The sequence below is a fragment of the Atheta coriaria genome, unplaced genomic scaffold (assembly GCF_025399875.1).
Source record: "Atheta coriaria isolate IRGN ID8LTWV9N9 unplaced genomic scaffold, Caltech_Dcor_3.1 hic_scaffold_4_pilon, whole genome shotgun sequence".
Taxonomy (NCBI): domain Eukaryota; kingdom Metazoa; phylum Arthropoda; class Insecta; order Coleoptera; family Staphylinidae; genus Dalotia; species Dalotia coriaria.
In genome coordinates this window covers 10,208,654-10,232,254 of record NW_027045446.1, presented here as the reverse complement: position 1 = coordinate 10,232,254, position 23,601 = coordinate 10,208,654, and the positions used below count along the sequence as shown (strand labels likewise).

The 23,601-nt window shown below is 37.0% G+C and overlaps 3 protein-coding genes and 1 long non-coding RNA gene across 6 annotated transcripts; 1 reads left to right on the top strand and 3 right to left on the bottom strand.

Moving 5' to 3' along the window:
- Positions 1-1,393: 1,393 nt before the first annotated feature.
- Positions 1,394-7,090, top strand: LOC135790175 (aquaporin AQPAe.a-like). Of its 3 annotated transcripts, none has more exons than XM_065300245.1 (6): positions 1,394-1,551; positions 4,925-5,128; positions 5,528-5,671; positions 5,728-6,021; positions 6,083-6,187; positions 6,972-7,090. In XM_065300245.1, the coding sequence occupies exons 2-6, from the start codon at positions 4,940-4,942 to the stop codon at positions 6,975-6,977; spliced, it is 738 nt and encodes a 245-aa protein (XP_065156317.1). In that variant the 5' UTR covers positions 1,394-1,551; positions 4,925-4,939; the 3' UTR covers positions 6,978-7,090. The 3 variants fall into 3 exon arrangements, with proteins under 3 accessions (XP_065156317.1, XP_065156315.1, XP_065156316.1); XM_065300243.1 differs by lacking the exon at positions 6,972-7,090 and adding an exon at positions 6,410-6,822; XM_065300244.1 differs by lacking the exons at positions 1,394-1,551; positions 6,972-7,090 and adding exons at positions 4,697-4,783; positions 6,410-6,822.
- Positions 2,176-2,547, bottom strand: LOC135790176 (uncharacterized). The gene is made up of 2 exons (XR_010547710.1): positions 2,344-2,547; positions 2,176-2,282 (listed from the first exon to the last, which is right to left on the bottom strand). It is a non-coding gene; the product is annotated as an uncharacterized lncRNA (long non-coding RNA).
- On the bottom strand, positions 6,865-20,566 carry LOC135790174 (proto-oncogene tyrosine-protein kinase ROS-like). Its single transcript, XM_065300242.1, is given in 17 exon segments — positions 6,865-7,435; positions 7,536-7,592; positions 7,697-8,245; positions 8,248-8,281; positions 8,340-11,489; positions 11,554-11,735; positions 11,799-12,306; positions 12,364-13,139; positions 13,142-13,284; positions 13,286-13,706; positions 13,763-13,882; positions 13,946-14,087; positions 14,314-14,553; positions 14,626-14,934; positions 15,163-15,222; positions 18,458-18,508; positions 20,213-20,566. Coding segments are annotated over 17 exon segments (7,095 nt in total). The 5' UTR covers positions 20,375-20,566; the 3' UTR covers positions 6,865-7,244.
- A 320-nt stretch (positions 20,567-20,886) lies between these two features.
- Positions 20,887-23,593, bottom strand: LOC135790783 (armadillo-like helical domain-containing protein 3). The gene is made up of 4 exons (XM_065301058.1): positions 22,782-23,593; positions 22,057-22,717; positions 21,778-21,995; positions 20,887-21,722 (listed from the first exon to the last, which is right to left on the bottom strand). Exons 1-4 carry the CDS (start codon positions 23,209-23,211, stop codon positions 21,001-21,003), a joined length of 2,031 nt encoding a protein of 676 aa, XP_065157130.1. The 5' UTR covers positions 23,212-23,593; the 3' UTR covers positions 20,887-21,000.
- Positions 23,594-23,601: the final 8 nt, after the last annotated feature.

Sequence of the window (23,601 nt, the reverse complement as noted above, 5' to 3'; positions counted from 1 at the left end):
TACGTAATTAATCCATTGTTAAACGGAAAAATGCAGCAATGCATAATTTTTACAATTTTAACCATACAATCATTAATAAATAATTGGTTCTGAAAATACGCGTGTATAACACCACAAATTATAATGTAATGTAATTTCATTTGATTTGTGAATCATTAATCTTCATATTAGCTATGCTATTTACAGCGAATTCCTTGTCGAGGTATTTTATTACCATTATTACATTTTATTGCATCTCGCCACTCTGGCTAAACCTATTTAGTAAAGCTGCACATCCGTGCAAATGAAACTCGTCCTCCTACATGCGCATACATTTTGCGAATGACATCAAGTCTTAAACTAGCTCGCTATTTGTACTTTTGCCTGCATACACGCAAATGGCTGTGAACTGCGACTGAGACAACTTAAATGCAGGATACTCGTATATTCAAACAACGACTTTGTTGATTGGCAGTGTGTTGCTTCCCACTGCGTGCGCAACAATCGAGCTAATCGTTTGCGTGAGCCGCAATCATTTTTAGTTGATGATGGATGAATTTTGGTAACGTCATTAAATTAATATGCTCGAACATTTAGATTTGTAGATATTATTTTGTAGTAAATCTTAAGTGTGGGTAGGTCTCAATCATTTAAAAAATTAAAGTTAAACTTTCAGTGAAAAATTATTTTTAAAATCAAAATATTTCGTTGTTGGTTGAGTCGGAAGTAGGCAACAATGAATGATTTTGTGTATTTAAGCCGACTTGCGGATGTGCGCGCGCTCAAAGAACCATAACTGGAATAATTTTGTTGATCGCGTAATAATGGGAGTCATAGTTGGCATCACCTGATATAGTTTTTCACATTTCCGTTTTTTACACATCACCTGCACCGAAATTCTGAGTAAACAATGATTGGTTTATTGTTTTTTAAACTCTTTGTGGAAATTACAAACGTTTACTAATAATTTCAGAAGAAATACGATAAAAAACAAGCACGTGAGACCAAATTATGCGTTGGAAGTAAAAAATTCCAAAAATTACTAAAACTACAAATGAATGATTCACGAATTTTGCTTTGCTAAACCAGTTTTAGATTTTGGCAATACCACAAACATACAATTCCGTGTATTAGAACAATTATTATGAAAAACGCGGCCGTGGAGTTTTTAATTGATTCTAAACACAACGTTAACTCAACGCTAAAGTTTTACGCCTGTGCTAACAGTATCCATCTTTGTTTTACAGTAACGAGGTTTTACTTTGTTGATGGTAACTTTTGTCGCCGCATAAAGCAAATGATGTACGAGTATATGAAGGCAGTGCCAAAGCGAATCTAGCATGCTAACTCTAATAAAAGATAGCTATAAGCTTAATCGCCGCTCCCCACTAGCGTATTTCGCTATCGCTCACCTTGCTCCCCGTTCGGCCGCCGCCTGCCTGTTGCGAGTCCACGCCAAGAGGAGAGCAGGCTTCGAAGCTCATCGTCGGAGCGTTGCATTCGCTACGTTAGTGCCTAGTTGTTGGTTGTTTACTGTGTGGACGAAGCTTTTGGTTCTTCTCTGCTTGTAAGGTAAGCATTAGAAGAATAATTAATGATATTGTAGTATTTATAAGGAAGTTTACTTAATCACACGCGTAATCACGCTTTGTATTGATTTATTTCGTCACAGTTCGCGAATTTATTGTCTTTAAGGTCAAACGAATCAAATCTGGATCAATCGAAGTTCATGAGATACTAAAAAACAATAGTGGTACTTAAGTTTGATATAAAAATTACTTACAATACGCAATTTGTTTGAATACTGACAATAAAAAGATGCGCAACCGCTGCAAATATTACTTACCGCTCTAGTTCTCATTAAGCAGCTTAAATATTTACAGAGAATTAACATCACTAGATAAATAATAATTCTGCTACTTTATCAAATAGGGTCAGGTGCATGATAATAATCAAACAAAGTTGAATTAAAGAGATTTGAAAACTATTAATTAATAAAAAATAGAAAAAAGGAAGTATGGTAACACCCGCTACATCATTCATAATTATTTGTCGTTATAATACGCAGGATGCATTTTTACGCCATGTGCGTTTTTGTTACCTGCTTCCATCGTACAACTCTTTATAAAACCATACGGCGTAACAAATTTCAATAAGTACACTTTGTACTTGTATTATATTCAACCAAACATCCAATTAAAACTTTGGAATTTATTGTTTCGACCAGTTATTTACATTTTTATTACCTATTGGAAAATTACCACAAGAAATTCCATTGTGAACCCATTACATACGAACTTGAACTTGAACTAAAACAAAAAAACATTTTTTTGATTTTTTTACATTTAATTTTTAATTACAAACCTGATACCAATAAATCCGCTTGTTTGAGATGCTGAATTGATGTTTTGTTTCGGCGGTCAGTTGAAGGACATACAATTAAAGCAATTTCAATCTAAAACAAAAAATAAACAATTATCTGAGCGTTACGATCCGAGCGTTCTTGTCCTGTCGTGTCTACTTTCATTTTAATCACAGGTAGAAAAAAGATTATTAGAATTACGGTGTGTGACGCTTCATGTTAGTTTTTTTGTGGTCCAAGACTCTGAGGGATTAGAAGCGTGGCAATTCTCACAGTCTGCTTTTGAAGTTTACTTTGCTCAGAGCACATCAATGCTTCACGTTTGATTAACCACTGAATCATTTTCAATCGTCAATAAAATCTTGTATCTGTAGATATATTTGAAAACGGTAAATGTTAGGTGAGTGACCTGAATTTTTAGTTTTATTATTTTTGCTAATTTAATAAATCCAACGGAGATGTTTAAAAATATTAATTTCTAAATTTAGATTTTTTTTAAATTCTTCTTTGTTTTTCACATATTTTATTCACAACTTTCGCGTTGAACTCGTGCACGAAGTAACAACAAAGATTTGTGTCTTTCCTGAGACAAAGAGTATTGCCCATCGACGTGGAAAGTACAAAAACAAAAAAAAATCACAATAGCACTCTCCATATTGTTTATTCCTGCGGTGGTATTTCATGCTAGAAGAATCATGGGTACTTGCACAGAGATGCGCGCTGATAAAGTGGGTAGCGTCACGCAGAACGCCGCATCTATAGAGTGTGGCCGAAACGCTCAAAGCACACACGTAGTAATAAATGTAATAAAGAAAAGCAATTAATGGTCCGAGCTAGGTTTTTGTTTGCATTATTGCGCATAACATAAAGCGCGTCCATATGTTACGTTGGATAATTCACTGCATAATTTACCTCCACCATCTGCCACGACCAGACAAACTAGTATTTTGTTGTCACGAAGACGCAGAAAAGAGTTAAAATTAGCAATTTTCCTGCTGTTGTGTGCGTTTTATCGAAGCTTTCCTGCAATTTGCGTCCTGGGCGTGCAAACCCTTCTGCTGAATGATATTAGGTCAAACCCTTCCACTCCCCTTCCTTTTACATCTAGACATTTCGCGTGAGTATGCCAATATGTCGCCATTAACATTAAATGTACAATAGGGCTTTCAATTCAGCAGCTAAACTCTTCCCAGCTAAATTTATGCAACATTCGTGCACGCGCACTTCATATTTAACGCGTGCTGGTACTCTATTTAATTAAACAAACCAACAAATATCTAATTAGCTGTTGTTTATGCTTCCAATTGGCATATGTGGTACACCTAGTTGCGTAATGTAAAAAGAATCCAAGAAGACAAACAAAGAGCTGGACGTGGAACATCAATCAACTCCTGTTTTCGTTTTATACACATGTAGATAAATAATGTATTACTGGTTAGCGTATGTGATGAACTTGATGGACATGCAAGAAGAAACTGCCTTGATCTTCGTCTCCGCGTAGAAATAAAGTGAAAAAAAGAATCGTTGAGGTGAAGGCGAAGGTTACGGCCAAGGTACCTGCAAGTACCAGTATAAGAATATAAGAAAAAGCAAAAGATAGAAACGGTAATTACGCGGTAATGACGCTGGACGTTAAGACGTTTCTTCTTCGTACCAAGAGTGCATCTCGCGGACGATTTATATTGTGTTGTGACTAACACGCTGGCTGTGTGTTAGAACAACATTATAAATAAGTTTCACCGACTTCAAACTGCATCACGCATCGTGCGCTTGCGGCTACATCCAAAGTTATTATTACGTTGCTGGTATGAATCAATAGAATAATGATTTCTGAACAAATGTTTTTTTCTTTTATTTTTGTATATTACGTAACTCGTTTTTATGTAGTCCTCGGTGTTTATTGTATTTATACTGATCTGTTTTATGAACAAGAAAACAGTTGTTTTCATGCCAAAACTGAAATAGATGCAAACATATATTTCAATCCACCCGCTTGTGTTCATTTTGAAACAAACCTGTTATATCTATAATTGGCACAGATTATTCAATGACATGAACTGTTCAAATCTTCTAAAAGACTCAAATTTGAATACTGTATGTAAATCTAAAGAATATGTAGTGTTTTGTTTAGTTACTCAAATTTACACGTGATTTTTATTGACATTCTTATTCGCGCTTATTTATTTAACTAAAACTACTAATTGCGTTACTTAATTGAAGCACAAATGTCTCCGAATACAAAGTTAAAGTTTCAGGCATGGAATATAACTTCTATTGGCCTTGAATTTTCTTGTAAATAATGATTCCTGACTCATTTATTACGCGATCAAGAAATCTCTGAATAAAATGTCAAGATTCCGTCAAGTTCTAATAATGTCTATGACAATTTAATCAGGTATTTTACAACCGTTTACAATAAATATAATTTATTCTACCTGGAGTGTGAGTACCTTTTATACCTACTTCATTGTGTAGCACGTAGTGAGCTTCCGTTTAAATTACAACATTTACCTCTGCTGACTTCCTCGAACGTGTTTGACAAATCAAAGGAAGTGCCTTAACATATGTCTCAATTTGTTTCAGGAATAATTCTCTACCATGGCGAGTAAAATCATCGGATTTGATGAAATAAAAGAGAACAAAGGCAATGTGATTTGGCGTGCAGCTCTCGCCGAGTTTGTGGGGAATTTACTCCTCAATTTATTCGGATGTGCAACTGTAGTGTTATCCTTCGCCCCATTGGAAACAGCCCTTACATTTGGCTTCATGATTTACCTCCTCGTTCAGGTATGATTGCGGTTAATGAATTACACCAATTATGCATCGTCATAATTCGTGTTTATAGTCGAAGCAAATCGGTGTTGGCACCGAGAATAACTGTTAAGTGCTTGAATTTATAACTCGAAGCGAAAAGAAGTGCAGGCGAGAGACCGTTAGATTAATGCCACTTTGCTTTTCTAGCGAATAACAACCGTACTAGCATACATACAGGGTACTACGGATTAAGTGTTTTCTTTTCCGTAACAAAATCATCGTTTGAAGTTTATGCGGTTTATTTTTACGCAAACGGCTGTTACCTCAATCTGAAACTAATCGCGTTTCCTGACTGCTCAACATTTTAAACACAGCGTATCAAGTTTTTAAAGCATTATAATAGCGTGACTAATATTTACAATATCATTACAGACATTAGGTCACGTGAGCGGCGGACATTTTAATCCTGCTGTGTCAATTGCGATGTTTGCAACCTGTAATATTGGACTTATTAAACTGGCTATTTATATTGCTGCACAATGTGCAGGCGCCATTGCCGGAAGTGCAATTTTAAAGGTAACCTATTTTTATTAACCTTTAGAAACCAAATTTTCACATTATTCTTATTTTAGTTGCTGGCACCAGGAAACTACGAAGGAAACTATGGAAACACAGTGGTTAATGAAGAGTTAATAAACGTTTGGCAAGCAATTGCTTACGAATTCTTCTTGGGTTTCATTTTAGTGTTTGTGGTCTTTGGATTCTGCGATCCAGACAGACCCGAAACAAATTACACTGGTTCCCTAGCAGTGGGCATCTCCATTGCTGTGGGACACATCGCTTTTATCGATGTAACCGGTTCAAGTATGAATCCAGCGCGTAGTTTAGGATCCGCCATGATCAGTAACGGCTGGAAGGATCACTATGTAATTATGTCAAACACAATAGAATTTTTAGTGACATTTAAAGGTCTGTATTGATTTTTAGGTGTTCTGGGTTGGTCCCATTGCTGGCGCAGTCGTCGCTGCGCTACTTTATCGTTGGATTTTCGCACAGCGTGATCTTGGATATCAGAGTGTACCATCGGATGAGGTACGTCGTGTAACCGTTAAATAGATTTGCACTTAATTCAACTTTTAATACAATTCAACAAAAACTGTTTCTGTGCAAGCGATCAAACGTTTGGAGCGTCGAAAATGACGCGAATGTCAGAGTAAGACACACTGGCGATTCACAACACTCACAGCACATTTAATTTAATACGTTGCATCTTATTTGTTAATCATTTGAGTCTTACTCTCATGTGTTTTTCAGCAACCACACGGCGCAGACAAAAAGCAAACTGCCTAACCTTTTAATCGAAGTTTTAGCACATAGCGCATATTTAACACTTGTACAACATTCGACTGAGATTAATATTTTTGCATCATCACATTAATTCAGAACCGAGCTGTTTATCATACAGGAATAATGAGCAACTGGATATGTAGGTAGCTTACTAATTGGTGCGATCTCAAGTTGCTCATTGTTCTTGTCTGGAACAACGCTTATGATATTAAGCTTTTTAACTTTTACTGTTACAATGTAGTATTTTAGTTTTGTAAGTAAACCAAACGACGAAAAGTGCAAATACTTTAAATTCTTGCAAACTTTCTAATTATATAAACGTGAAATTGGATTAATCATAATTATTACGTGTGTTCAGAATAAATGTACCGGTTTTTAAACATTTTTAATTATTTACAATCCCCAAAAGTCCCAAACATAAATTTTTGTAATAAATAAAATCATTTTAATTCTCATTCCACACATACACTTATCCCAGTTCATTTATACATTTATTTACAATTTCTTAATGTTTAATTTTATTCCACAGAAATAAAAAAGATTAACCTACGGAACACTAATCATTCGGTTTCTTGGAGTGGTCAAGATAAAACATTGTAAAAACACAATATTTAATACCATAAATTAAATAAAACTGATTTAAACTGCCTTCTGCTTTGTGTTTTGCACATAATACGTTTTTCTCTAGCGGAATATTACAAATTAGTCGGCGTTTGTTTTTGTTCAGTGTTCATGTTCGTAAAATCGGTTTAAGTAAATGTTCGATCATCGTTAAATCGTGCACAACCTGTTTAAATTTATCTCACTCGGCTGGGACGGGCTCGAAGGGAATGGCACGCGGTACTTCGTAACCGTCATTTTCGATGGCATTATCACTGTCTTGTAAAATGTCCAAATATGTGTGTTGTGCCGTTGGTAAAGTTGAATTGGCGCGTAAAAATGGTACCTGCTCCCTGCTGCTTTCCTCTTCACTGCCAGACACTACCGAATTCGCTAAAATAACAACGATATACACTTAATAAACTTCTGTATAATGGTGACAAGCGTTAGTAAATGAAAGCATTCCCCTTATAATGTCATTGTACATGCATACCTGAATGATTATGATTTTCATCTTGAAAATATGCGCGATTTGAGATGCCATCCAAGTCTGCAAATGCGGTACCAAAATAATTGGTTAGTCAAGCAAGTTAAACATGCGCACGCACCAAATAGCTGCCGATTATTAATTGTGTATTAAAAAGAAGTACATACGTGCTGAGACCGTGCTCACATAGTGGCCTATATGTGCGCCCGTCATTGGACTCCCTGCCATTTTAAGATGGAGTCTGTCCAAGGTGTCTAGGCAATACTTGAAGGTAGGTCTTCGTTCAGCTTCCGTCTCCCAACACTTGAGCATGAGATTGTGTAGTATTTCTGGACAATTTGTGGGTTGTCCCAGACGACCTCCACGCCGCACATAGTGCAGAACTTCTAAATTATTACGAGCAGGATATGGCTGCTGACCCAGTGTCATTATCTCCCAGAGCAGAACCCCGAAAGCCCACACATCACTTTGACAAGTGAATACTCCGTCTACTAATGATTCAGGGGCCATCCATCGTACCGGAAGGAGACCTTCACCTTCCTTGCGATAGTAATCATTTTTGTAGATATCACGGGCAAGACCAAAGTCACCAATCTTGACGATTCTTGATGCAGGGTCAGTTGAGGACACTAAACAATTACGGCATGCTAAATCTCTATGGACAAAGTGCATCTCTTCAAGGTAACGACATCCCTTGGAAACATCCACGCACATTTTAAAAGGTCTATTAAATTAAGACCACCAACATTTGACTAAAAATAAATTAAACAAAATTTAGTCTAAGTCTAATGAGAAAATATTTATAATCACCTCTGGTTTTCTTGATGATCGTAAATACGTCAGTAAATCACCACCTTCCATCAGTTCCATGATAATATAATGTGGGTCATTGTCAAGAACCACACCAAGTAATTCCAAAATATGTTCATGTTTGAAGTGACTCATCAGTTGCGCTTCTTGTAGAAACTCAAACTTTTCAGTATCTGACGCACCTTTTCGTAGTGTTTTCACCGCAACTTTAGTTTCACCTTCCATACCAGATATACACTTGGCTTTTCCTTGGAATACCTCACCAAATGCCCCACTGCCCAAGAATTTAACAAGTGTTATTTTGTCTCTGCTTATATGTGGTAGCATGGAGATATCATCTGGTATTTTATTGGGATTGTATAATATGTTGGTGTTGTTTAGAATTCGTGGTAACTCTCTTAAAGTGGCTAATTCCACGTCAGGTCCCCGCAGAGGAATCTTAAGTCCTTCTTTTTTATTCTTTTGACATACCCAGCAACATAATAGCTTACAAGCTATTAATAAAAATATCAGTATACCAAACGTAACACTAATGGCAATCACTACTTGAGAAAAATCATTCTTTTTCGCCATTTGCGCAGCGACAGCCATGTCAAACTGTACACTTTCCTCACTAAAATTACTCCAACCATAGGAATTTACTGCAGACACCCGAAAAGAATACCTATAGTCATTCTGAAAGTCACTAAACATCCAGAAGGAATCTGTACCATTATAAATAGACTCCCAGATGAATTCTTCATCGTCGTCTACAAATGGTCCTGTTGCAAACCACGCCGTGCGATTGGCATTTCTCTTCGCGCGATAATTAGGTGTTTTGAGTGTTTCTAAATTGTACATTATAATAGGTGCTCCATTGTCTTTTGAAGGTTCCCACCATACTTTATAAACATCATTTTTCACGTGTTGAATTCGTGGTATACCAGGTGGTGAAGGACGGTCCCCAAGTGTCTCAAAAACAAATCGTGAATCTTTCGGCCAGATATAATTTTCAACATCCAGAGGATACTTAAGACTCAAACGGAATTTATATATGGTTTTTGGTTTCAACTGCCTTAAGGTAATCTCTGCTAGATTACCATTTACTTCAGTTTCATTAATATCCATCCATAGCGTGCTTGTAAGTAATGTGTATTGAATTGTAAACTTATCCACAAATCGTGAAATATTCCATTGAACACGTAATTCAGTTGCAGAATTCTCCATTAATCGAATAGGTCCCGGTTGTGGGAAGGTGACAACCACCACGTGTTTACTATCACTTGATGTTTCATTTGTTTGACTATACGCACGTATCCAAATTGAGTAGGTTTCATTAGGTGAAACTGTTTGAAGTTTCGTTGTCAACACAGCAGCATGTAAAGGATTCGTTACAGTTTGTTCTCCTTTATGTCGCTCACCACTAATGGCACCCTCAGTTTGCCAATGTACTTCATAGTAAACAAAATCACCGTTCAAAGTCGCTGGCGGTTCCCAACGTACACTTAACAAAGTAGGATTCAACACATCAACACGTACATTTCGAGGAGGAGTTGGTGCACCAGCATCTGTTTGAAATACAACACCTGAACCTATGATTATTGCGTCGCCATCTTGTTCACTGAAATAGTTCTTCAACGCGACAGCAAACACATATTTCGTGTATGGTCGTAGGTTGATAATATCAGTGGTGGTGTCAAAGGTTGTCTTTTGAATACATGTCTCGTCACAGCTGGGAGGGCCCGTCATCATGTTATACTTTGCATAGTAGATAATATACTTTACAGTCGCCATTGTAGTGTTACAAGGTGATTGGTATTCAGGCATCTTGAGAGTTAACGTATTCGATGTGCGTTTGACCATTGACACTTTCATGTCAGCTGTATTCGAAGGTTTAAGGCACTCCATTTGTGGATATGGTTGATTGTTTGCTCCGTAGATCATCACATCATTCACCAATGTATTCTCCACGTAGATATTATTTCGCTTTTGGTTTAAATTTAGCATATGGAGTTTTTTATCAGACCAAAACACGTTACTTGAATCAGCAGAAATAGAAGTAATGTTGGATGTGACATGGTCTGTTAACACTTTGCATTTGCAGCCATCATTAGTTGAAATTATACGATTTGAAGACAAATATATCAATTGTGTATCGTATTTTAACGAACGATCAAGAGAAAATGTCCGTCCGGTGACTTTAGGACAATCACAACGACTTCTGGTGTCTATCATTTTGATTAAATGCTTTCCACTGACACTTGCTTTGTAAATTTGTCCTTCTTGTTTGATTTTGTTCCATTCTAACCAGTATAAAGCCTTTTCAAACGGTGAGACTTCAATTTTTGTGATTACCTCTTGCAATTCTACTATTTTCATGTTTTTTACAATTCCTCGTTCGTATAAATTCAGATCCAGTTTAAAAACCGTACTGAATCCTTTGTTATAAACCAAATAATAAACACTTCTTTCTAACCAATCCACAGTCAAATGCACTAAATTCCCAGTGATTTCAACCATTCGTGAGAAATTCAACATTGCCAATTCATTGACATCATTAATCCAAAAGATTTTCTGCTCTGCGTACAAATAACCAATTTGTATTGGCGATCTACCTCCTTGGATCAATGTAATATTTGTAAATGTATCCATGTCTTTCAGGTAAATTGTATTTGCAGCAGCTACTAATATCTTTGGAATGTGTTTCTCTATCATGGTATCCACCACAATGCTTTCAGAAAAGGCTCCTTCACCGATTTCAGTAAATGCAGATACTTTAAACGTGTAATTGTTTGGTAACAGATTCTCAACCACCAGTTCTTTGACTGTAGCTTCAACAGTGAGATTTCCGGCAATAACTGTTGCAAAATTACCATTATCTTCTTCAGAGAACCACCAAATAATGTGGTACCCTCTTAATATTCCGTTGGTTACTTTCGGTGCGTCCCAACGATAAGTTACTTTCAACTGACTGGAATTTGATGAATGCTGATCATGTGTAACAAAAGCACGTGGATTACACGGTGCCTCTGGTACTGAAGGTGGCGAATGAAGTTTTATTTTCGTGTAGATTGATGCTCCCCAATAGGTAAACGCCTTGACTGAGATATGTAACTTTGTAAAGGGAGGAATTGAGTGCCAGTATTGTATTTGTGGAATTGTCGTTTTCTTCTATAAAAACAAACATAATATTAATGTGTTAATGATTGAGTAATTAATTAATATAGTTTTGTACCGTTGAATCATTCCTGGAAGCTGTATCAACTTTGATTTCGTAGAAAACCGCACCATAATTAACATTAGTCGTTTCTTCCCATTCAATGGTAAATAAATCCCAGGTGCCAACAACTTTAATAGAACTTCTATTGATTGCAACTGGTATGACAATTAGTTCAGTCCCATTATCTCTAAATGTACCTTTAATAATAAAAATTCATATAAATTTACCTTAAAAGTAACATTAAAAGTAAATTTACTCACTTGGCATTGATTGTAGTGCACTATCCTTCACATAAACTGTGTTTAAATTCAACAGATTCTTCCCACTAATACACGCTGTATTCCTACCCTCCAAATCACTAATCATCGCACTTTTATCATCCTGCAGCCAAATCAGTCTGTTATTGAAGTAACACAACGGCCCTGTCAAATTGGACACCCTTAATTTGTATTCAGTCACATTTCCTAAAGGGTTATCAGTGGTACCAGCCATAGGGGCTCGAAACAAATCCGAATGATCAGAACCACGCACAATCCAGTAAATATACTTGTGGTCTGGATCCAGCGTTAACCCCATGACATGCAGTCCCGAAAACATTTGCGACTCGTGATACTTGAAGTGATTTTCGCCATTTAACCGCGAGCACTCAAGCGTGTGCCCTGTCGACCAATATAAATAACCATTAATTGAATCGACGTGTAGTTCTTTTGCCAATGTATTTAGTTTAATATGTTCCTTTTGACTGCCGTTTAAATTTCCTCTGATGATCTGCAAATAGATTTAATTAGTTATTTTTTAAATAGTTAAAAATTATAATTTTCGTACCATTTGTTGTTTTGGATTGCACCAATACAACTTCTTTCCAATCCAGTCAATAGACACACTTCGCACTGAATCAATGTCACTCAAAGTGCCATTTTCTTGACTTGTCGTGTTGTACCAAATCAGTTGTGATGTATTAGTGACCAGGAAAAGTTTATCTTCATACCAAGCAATATCAGTAACATTCGCTCCGATGTTGGAACTACTATGAATAATAATTTCAATGTTTTCTCCTGTTACATCAGACTGAAGCAACCCTTCAGTACCAGACCACAAAATAGTAGCTGTAGTGTTATCCGGGTTGGATTTAAGAGTGCGTCCGACAAACTCTGTTGACCATGGACCATTCCCCGACACAGTATACGCTAAAGTTTTGATAATATATTCTGTGTCTTCATTCAATCCATGAATTGTATGCGTTGTAGAATTAATATCTCTCACATAACATGTATTATGCGTTGTCATATCTTTTATTGATATATCATAAGACCAATTCCTCCATGCTCCTTTTCCTTGCCAACCTAATATATGAGGTACCTGCCATGATATCCTCGCTGTATTTGTACCAAAAATAGCATCCACATTAATCGGTGGATTCAATGGTATGGGTGTTGATTGACTGCTTGTCAGATTAACTAATACTTGTGAATATGTATTAGATAACGATAGCGGATATGAGTTGTGAAAATAGTAATTATTATCAGGATGATGCTCTTCGAAATACACTTCAACACCGTTGGTCCAGTACAAGATATCATTTGCGGTCGCCAGCGAGAGAACTTTTCAAATCGCGGTCGCGTCGCTTTCGGCCGCATGTTCATCACTTCTTTCCCATCGAACGAAATCGATATCACTGTGTTTTTATTCTGATGCGCGACGAGTATTTTAAAGTCTTCGTGGTCAACCGTGAATGCTCCGAGGTTTTTCACTGGTGATCTTGAAAGGTTTCACTTCATGTTTAACGCCATTGCTTACATCGGCAAGATCAAGTCGGTATATTCCACTTGCCATTCCCCAGAAAAGGTAACCATTATATGGATCAACTTCAAAATGTGTTGGTTTATGCAACAATCCGGCAATTGCGATTGTAAGTTCACCACCAGTCAGGTTACAACGAGCAATCTGCCATGCAAGTTTACCATCTTGACGGGAAACTTCACCGAGTATATACAAATGTTCATTGAGCCAATCCATTGATAGATCTAATGGTAAAAAATCCATCTGCGCGGCTGAGAGTATTTTGGTTTTACTTCTATGATTTGAGTATTTATGCAGGGGCATACGGAATATATTCCGGTCTGAGTCGGAGACGAATAGTAATTTTTTACTGACATGAATGGCCACACCTAAATTAATTAATTAAAATTAGTTTATTTAAAAAAAATATGTTATTTTGGTATACCCATAATGAATGCGTTGTTAGTATTATAGAGTATCACAGGTTCATCAATCATGTCCGTGCCTTGCTCAATGACAACATGATTCGCACCTAATATCAATATTGGTTTCTCCGAATGTTTAGCTGCGCCAAAAAATTTTTAAATAATTTTTTTTAATAAAAATTTCATAAAACCAGTTTTGGTACCTTTTGGTTGTTTTGGTGTGGCAACTGTAACAATTGCAGGTGGTCCAGGTCCTATCCCGTTTCGCATGCTAATAGAAACAGTGTAGTTACAATTCGGATTGAGGTTTTTGCACATAAAAAATTTCGTCTCCGCTGGTAAATCCTACCAAAATTTAAACACACAAAAAAACAAAATTAAATTGCATCCTAGCAAAACATCCTGTGATGAAAATAAAAAGCAGAGGTGCATGCGGAAGTTTGTCAGTATAAACACAGAACGTTAGCAAACAAACATGAAGATCACAAGGAATAAATAAATCAGTGCAACCAAAGATACCAAGGGTGCATAAAAATAATATTTATCAGAATATAAAAAACCAGAGGCACACCTTAAGTGCCGAGTATCCGTTGGGTTGATTATCTGTAATGCGGAGCACATAGGAAAGGAGAGGACCGTGCGGAAATGGACCAGGTTCCCAGCTGACGGTGATGCGCGTTGAATCAACGGGGACGGCACGTACTTTACTCGGCGGGGAAGCAGGTACCCCTTCAGGTAGGGTACTGATAACCACACTGGGTGGTGAGACAATTGGCTCCGTGCGCTCAGTCAATAACAGGACAACTCTAAACTATATCCAAAATAAAATTAAAGCTTTTACTTAACCAACTCTTCAAAATCATCAAAAGACATCAAAACTTACTCTATATTTAGTATACGGTTCTAATTTATCAACAAATACTGTATCTTGTGCACCCCAGCTCTGATTGCGGCAGTATTGCCAGGCATCTTCACGCTCCTCGTACTGCAGGAAATACTTTAGTCTAGCGTCGCGTGCAAGCGGGAAATTCCACTCCAGACGCAGGGACGTCGCCGTCAGGCTGTCCGCCACCAACGCCGGCGCCGGCAGGTCGCCCAACCGTGCCTGCAACTCCATGCCGTACATGGAGATTGCGTCGTTGCAGCCGAGAATGCAGTACAAAGTCTTCGGCACGATGGTCGTGGTGACGTTCTACAAGTGCATACATATACCAAATAGAGAAATTAATCACCACCGCACGAAAAACCGTTGATATATGAAATAGAGATGCTATAAATGTTATCGTTGACCAATGACTTATTCACTCTTCATTAGATAACTCGCATAAATTAAATTGAAAACATAACGCATTAATTGAATATTTTTGTTTCGAAGTGACTTAATCAACATACTCATGCGCATCAGTCATAAAACACTTACGCATGCTTTCTCGCACGACGTCTCCACGGCTGATTTCCACAAATTACAGCCCTCCTCGCACTGAAAACAAGCAAATAAAATAAAAATTAATCAAATGTTTGCCGGAAATTCTAATTTAACGTTTTTAACGGAATTAAACGAAAAGTTCATCCAACGAAAGTTCAATAGTTGTTTACGCATTGGTAAAACGCATCTCATAAATGTCATAATGCGCCGCTGCTCATTACAATAAATTATTAATTACGATAAATTGAATAATTGTAAACGGCACTTAAACGCGTGCATGTAAATGAAGTCGTGCCCGAGGCCGCGTGTCGTGGGAATAATGCCCCGGGCGCATAAGTACCAACGTCCGACGAGCTTTGTTTCGCCTTTTGCGAAGCCGTACGCACAACAATTGTGACTTCCTGCATCCGACGGGCGCGCACCGCGCGACACGAACTCGTTTTCATTAAGCTCGCGCTATTGCTTTGAAACCGCCGAACACAAAGATGCTCTTAAATATTTACACATCTAGAAATCGTCTGGTTTACACCTTTTTGTCCCTTGACAATTTGAACTAATGGTACTAATATTTCTATTTGAGTTATGCGTTCGCACTTATTTCCTATGTGCACCACGTGTTGTTTTATGGACATTTACGTGAGTCAGTTTCATTTTTGACATTTTTGTGAGGTATGTAGATAAAATAACAATTTTAGTGGGTTATTATATTACTCTCGTAACATTTACCTAACCAAAATTTTAAATATCAGGTATTTTGGGTTGCAGAATTTCATATTTTAAGTCAATAGAATCAATTTTCGCATATTTGTAGCAATTTGTTGGTTGCTAACGAATTATTTATCGAAATGTTGTTTACGGACACACACATTTACGTTTACGTTTACGTTTTATGTTGGTGATACTCAAAATGCTCCAAAAAATCGCCGAATAAATCAACTTTGAACAGTGATAGTGTATGCATGCACTGCACAAACGTAGAATTTAATGTGATTAACTTGCACGCGAAAGCTGAAGGCCAAGAGAATATTGACGACAGAGCATAACATGGATATAATACCTATTCGCATTTAATAATAGTATTATCTCGCATTGTAATCATTATAATGACGCCGAATGTATTTGTATTCTTATTGACTACTATAGGATGTAGCTAATGATGAATAATGGTTGATGCTGTGGTAGTTATATGTCGCATTGTTGCACAACCACAACACGTTTGTCGTCGAGATGATGGTATTGCAATATTTCTAACGGACATCCACAACGGTGGGGCTGTTATGCAGTAGTAATCAATTTTAATTTGCTAGGAATATTAATTTAAATTAATCTATTGCGTGTTATGTATTGTGTTGTGGGTGTTGGGTGATTTTGCTTTGTGAAACTGGACGTAAACAAAAACATGACTTTTCAGAATGGTGTAAATCAATCATTGCCTTCATAAGTGGCAAATGGGGCGCCAGACACCCTTCAGACTGATGGTATCTTGTATCTTGTCATGTTAAGCTCTTGACTTTGACTTTTTTCAAAATTCCAGACCTGTTGAGTTTAAAAATTCCAGAAGCAAAGTAAAAACTCAAGAATTTTAATCTAGGGTAATTATGATAGCAAGGAAACGATAAAAATGCATTAGACATGAACACTCAGCACTAATCGTACGAACAGATCATCCTTTGTTGTTATAATACTAAAATGATTCGATCAGATGCGACCCGGGTCAAAATAGCAAACTTGCGATTTGATAAATTTGTAAATTACGATCGAATTGTGTCTTTTATTGCTCACAAACATGAACAGATCACCAAACTGCGCGCGAAATATGTTGATACATTACATTTAATGTGCAATCAAGCGCGTGTTATGTAAAACCAATTAACGACGCTTTTCAATTCGATTTCATAAACGTTGTTACAACTAATCACAAAGCAAACCTTGTTAAACGAGTTAAAGAATGAAATAAATTGAAAAATCTCATGGTTATTTGAACACTATGAATATATTTCGGTTTGATGATCTTCCCTAATGTGTAAACGTCAGTGTTTAGCGCTCGCACAATGAAAATCGCTCTTTAAGTGACTTAATTGATTAACGAGCAGCAGTGTGCGCGCATTTGGGGTGTCTAAACATGTAAAAAGGGGCGCTATTTGAATGCGGCACTCGATGGATGGAACAACCTGACTAGTGTTTACATTTCGGCGCTCGGAAAGTCGGCGCTGCTGATTAGTGTTGTGCCCGAATGCGACTTAATGAGGAAACGGGGAATTAGGCAGCGCGTCGTCTGTTTTGTCTCACTTAAAAATTGTGTCGAACCTGTCTGACAACGTCTGCAACTAAACTTTAAAATAAATATTTACTTTTTATTATAAATAAAATTTTAATATGCAAAAGCACACTTTGCAGATCTTAAAATAGCGTTCAGGAATATAACACAGACGCAGAATTTAATTGGCTTAAACGTTTCGTACTTGAGACACATTCATTAATTCGCTAATAAAAGAGAATCAATTTCAATTCGAATGCATTCAATCAAATCTCATGGAATAGAATCGTGTGGCCAACAAACTAGAAACTAGGTTATTTCAATAAGTGAAAATATGTTGAACATACGCATTACTTTTAATTAGTAAAAATCACAATCACGTAGGCTGTACTCGTAGGTAGTAGGATGAGGTGTAACGTTATGAATGAGATTTTATTTTATTTTTCGAGCGAGCGGACAGGAAACGGATTTCTGCTCTATGTGGCACCATCAATGAACTGAACACAAAGTAAAACGCAATACACAACTTAAATTTTCCGATTTTTGAGTGAATTTCATATTGAAAATTTATTTTAAGAGTATCTTTGTTGCCAGTCGCTTCTTGTAGACATTTACAGCAAGACGTAATTCAATTTCAGTATGCGTTTGCTTTTTAGCGCCCACTTAATACGAGCACGCACATGCCATTTGCGTCCACCTCTGCATCCATTAGAACACATTATCAATTTACACAATGCACGCTCGAGTGTGCTCTGCGCCTTTTGCGGCACTTATAAAATTCCTTTCGCTTTAGGCACGCTCTCGTGCTCTCATCGTAGGTACCATAAAATAAAAATACATCGCTATACAAAAAATAACTTGAAAAACGTCTCTAAATGACAAATTTTTGCAAAGTGAAACAAATAAACGACATAACATCTTTATAGTTGAAGATTAGTGTAACGTTTTACAACTTGTTAGTTGTTAAGGATACAATATGATGAATATTAATGGCACACGCCGCCATCATTTATTAATTTAAATGTAACTTACTTTTTGATCGCAGAACGTTTGATCCTCGCATTGCGTAAGGTCCGTGTTCGTCTGCAAGTAAAGAAAATACGTTAGAACCACAAACTGAGACGGTCATTACATAATACTCATAAAAAACCGGATATAAGCTTAAGGGATGCCGTAATTACAGGTGCATTTCCTGTTCTACCTGTTGCACGCATGCTTTACAACTCCGCATTCCTCCACTCTTTACAACCATCAATTAAGCGCTCGAAAACATGAAATAAAGATTGATTGATCTGAACTTCAAGTCGAAAGTTCTTTACGGTTAGTCTTGACTGTTGACTTTGTGTGAGAGGCGAATAAAACAACGATAGAGTGAATTCGAAGCACGAATCATAAATTATAGAAGGGTAATAAAAGCAAAAGATAGGAAATAATAATAAGTGATAATGATAAGCACGCAGCGCGGCGCTTATCGACGCGTCTGAAGCTGGCAAGATGTTATTAATAACTTTTCGGTCATTGGTCATCGGTCATCCTCGTTGCGCGCATGATTATTTCACGCGGGAAGACGCTTGTTTTCAATTTGGATGTGAATAAAAATCTCGTCCGAAATGAATTGCGCTTATTAATTAACACATATTTAGAGCGCGCCATCTTTGTCTCTTGATAGCTTCGTGCCACACACATTACACGATTGCAAAATCGATGTAAACAAACAGTATGGAGAGTAGGCCTAGTGCGTCAGATTAGAATGTATGTAAGACTTCATTCATAGACTTATTTTATTCAAATATAGATTTTTCAGTCTGTAGGTTTATGAAATATTTGATTTGGACATAGTTTTAGGCACCTGACACCCTTTTATTGTTTGCTTAACACTCGAGTGATTTTTGGAATGAGTATGCACTTCCTTTGAAAAAATGGGCAGGTATACAAGTGACCAACCCTTCCCACCCAATCTTCATGCGTGAAATTAGTTCCTTCTTTTATAAAATCACCACTTGAGTGCTTTCCTAATGCAACGGACTTCCTAGTGGACTGTCCAGAGTATTAACAGCAGAGTTTCACATAAATTTAGCGTAAATATTATGAAAACTGTTGTTGGGGTGTTTTTTTGCATTTATTAACTACTGTTTTACACATTCTGTGTTTATATCCATGCCCATGAAGTTAATACATGTGGGAAAATAAGTCAAGTGAATCGTCATGAATATTTATATTATGTTCGTGTCTATACACACATCGAAAGTGCTTTTTTATTACCGCTTGTTGCACATGCGTTTGTGTGAAAACCCCCGTTTTACTATACGCGTAGAAAATGGCAATTGCATGAGTGATAGCATATCGTACTTCACATACGTCGATAACAATTAACGAGTTCAACTCAACTTTACAAGGAGAAGGTGAAATAATCATATATTTTATATTCTCATAATGTTTCATTTTCCTTGAATAAAGTGTGCTCATATTCACTCATTGAAGAAGTCAGTCATGTACTAGAGATGAAATAAAAGGGCCTACATTAATGAATTACAATGCACATGGCTCTTAATTACGAACTGCACATGTCCAAACTTATTAAACGTATGAACGATTAACTACGAACTTGAACCGGCGATCTACGCTCACAAATTTCGTCGCAACATGCACGAAATATTACGTTCTCGATTTTTTTTTGTTATTGCCGTTGACTACAGTGGTTCAAACCGTCGGTATTCAAGCAATGCACTTGTTGTGACAGCAATTAATTATAAATCTGAAGGCGCAATCAAAACATTTTTTACTTACAAGAAATAAATTCAAACTCACACTTGTACGACACTTGTTGACGCACAATTCGGCGATATTCAGGTCCCATAATTGCGAATGCGACGATTTCGCTGTCGCGATGTTGATCAAATGCAGGATAACTACAAATGCGACCAGCGCTCCTTTGCAGGATGCGTGCATTTTTACCAGGAACTATTTGTCATGCACCAAGCATCATTGTCCGCACAATTTTGCACAATTGTGTTTAAAAAGTTTGCACATGTTATCAGAACATACACGATGCACTTAGAAAATGTATTGCGCTCGCGATACGGAAAGCTTGCGAGCGAAGCTGAAATTGTTTTTATGCGCGCAGCGTCGTGCCGCGGTAAACACTGAACGGTTGCGCTCTTTCGGTTTTCAAATTGAGCGCGCCCGTCGCACCAAATCGTCCCACCCACCACTTTTCGAATGATGCGCTAATGATTGCTTCCGTTCATCACGTCGCTGATATAATGTGCATGGCGTGCTCAGCCGGACCAAACCACAGTCAATAAAAGTTTCAGTAACTTTTTTGTCGACACGTAGTCTTAATTGCCAGAGGTCTCAATTTTTTACCGAGAATTATCAATTATTTTCCACCCTCATGTACATATATAATTATCACATTAAATTCTTGATGAATTAATTATTCTAAATTATCCCAACATGAATTAGTTAAATAAACTTTATTATGAATAATATTTTTTTGCAACATTCGCAATGTTAAAATAGATTATTACCTCAAAACCAATCTCTATACAAATCAGTACTGTGTCCAAACTAAATTACAAGACGGGTGCAGTCAGCTCCTCCAAAATAGCATCGGTATCAATGGTAGAGGAGTCCAGTTTTGAATTGCACACGACACTAGTCACCATCGCCGTAAAGAAATTCAAATGGTTCGGGTTCTCCGAATAGCGCTCGTATTGCTCCAACGAATCATGCAACTTGAGAAGCAAACTTCCATAGTTAGCTTTTACTACATCCAAGATTTGTTCCTCGGACGGAGTTGACAAGTGTTGCGACGCAAGCCATTCTTTAATTTTCGGCTCAAAGTGTTTACTAATCGCTCGGATATTAATCAAACTATTGTTGAGTTTCTGTGCGTTCTCTTTGAACTCATTATCCATTGTCTCATATCTCAAACACATCGCGTCTAAATTAGTGAAAATATCGGAATTCCGGATCAATTCATAGTAAAGTTCATCGTAGCTGCCAGGCGTTGGCAAAAATGTATCACCGTAAGTAATGAAAAAGTTCAAAATATTGACAATGCGTAGACAAAGATCAAAAATGTTCATTTTTTTCGTTAGCGTGCTTTCATTTTGAATGAGATACTTAATAAGCGACGTGAGGCTTTCCCACAAATCAATCCATTTGTAATTTATCCGCACGCGACAACGTTTTTGGTATACTAAAAGCCTGTGGATTATACCGATTGCTAACATGTATAACTCTAAAGGCAGTTTCTTCATTTTGTGGCTGACGATGAATTCCACAAGCAAATCTAGACATAAATATCAAAATTACAGCGGTAAACGTTTAAATATATTATACTATACCTAGTAAGATAGCAACAAGTGGCTGTGGTGATGGGGCCTTTGTATTAGGTTTCTGATGTCGCATCGGCATTCTGTGCAGTTGTACTTTGAAAGTAAGACTTACATCATGCATCAATGAATTTGCATACTGATCTTCAGCAATGCAACTCAAAATGATAAAACACAACTTGACTGTATTAGTACCGGAATCTGTCTTTGTATCTTGCATCACAATGGAGCTACACATTAAATAATTTTAATTTTTACCTATTTAAAACCTTTGACATTTTGATAACTTACCAATACTGGAAGAACGTGACCAATAAATTCGATGGTTGCGCATTTACATCAATAACAGGCACGCTAGACAAATCAGGCGTTGGCCCTGAATTCAAAGTATTGCTCGGCGATGGCGGCGAACTTGTATCAGTCTGCATTTGGGCCAACGTCGTTATAAAGTTACGATTTAAATGAATCGCTTCGTACAACGCAAGTAATAAAGCATTATTTGCCTTGATCTTCTGATTTCGCATGCCTTCCTCTTCAGAAATAAACATACTACCTACGCGAGTTGTAAACGTCGACAGAGTTGACAACCAGGAAGAATTTTGTGTCTCAGCTTGTTGATTAACAAACTGTTTACAGAATTCTGTCAGTGATGCAGTGATCACTTGCCCATAACCATTCAGTGCTAATTCGTCATCAATAATTGACAATTTGACAATGTATGGATTTGCAGACTCATGTTTTCTGTAATTCACAAGTAAGGTTAATAAGAGGACAACATCATGACCATGAGTTTGTCTCTGTGTAGCTTCGCAGAGCAACTGAATTAAACTTTCAAACAAAGGTGCCATCATGATGTACTCAATGAGAGTATTTTGGTTAACATTCTCAGTACCAGTGACAAATACCAAGAGTAGTTTTAGGCAGAGACCTTTTAGACTGTCAGGATATTCACCTAGAATAAAAAAGAGTAGATTCAAATATTAAAATCTGATGATTTTATCATTGTTATTAATTACCAGCCAAAAAGAATTGACAATGATTAAGTAGTTTCTGCATCTTTTCCTCTGCATTTTGAACTCCCATCAACAAGCTGATTACATCAAACCCTGGCTCACTGCTAGTTTTCTTATAGATGGAGTGTACCAATACACATAGTGTCTGCATGGCAATCACAATCCTGATGTGCTTCTCATGGCTGAGTGATTCAATGCACTGAATGAATAAAGCATTGATGTTTTCTTTGGCAATTGTAAGCTGCTCTGGTGTTAATCGTGTTAGTTCTGTTTCCAGGTGCCATAATTTCGGCTTGATCAGGAACAATTCATCCCAAAACGTTGGGTTATTCTTGGCCAATTCCTCTCCCTTTAGTAACGATTCGTATATTTGCACCACTTTGCCCTTTAGCTGCTTTTTCGACCAGGAACCACTCCTTTTCCTTGTATTCATCGTTGCAGGTTAGGACTTTGACGCGATGTTAAAGTGCAAACATGTACGTATTTTCCGTAGTACACTTCATAGGTTTTTTGCGTTGCGTAGGTGTTACTGGACTTCGATGATACTCGTACCTTGTTGTAATACCTAAATCTTGCTGTGTAGCACAAATCGAACTTAACTTTAAAGTTTGTTTACATTTGATGAACTGAACTATCATGTGTCAAACGAGAGATGTACAAAAATATATCTCAGTGTGAGGAATGAATTTATTTTTATAAATATTTTTTATCTTAATAAAACAACTCGCTATGTGGAAGTGGTTAATTATTATCTTGAGGATAATATGAATTAAATTTTATTTAACAACAGCAGGCCAGTGATTAACGTTAGTAAAATAAATGT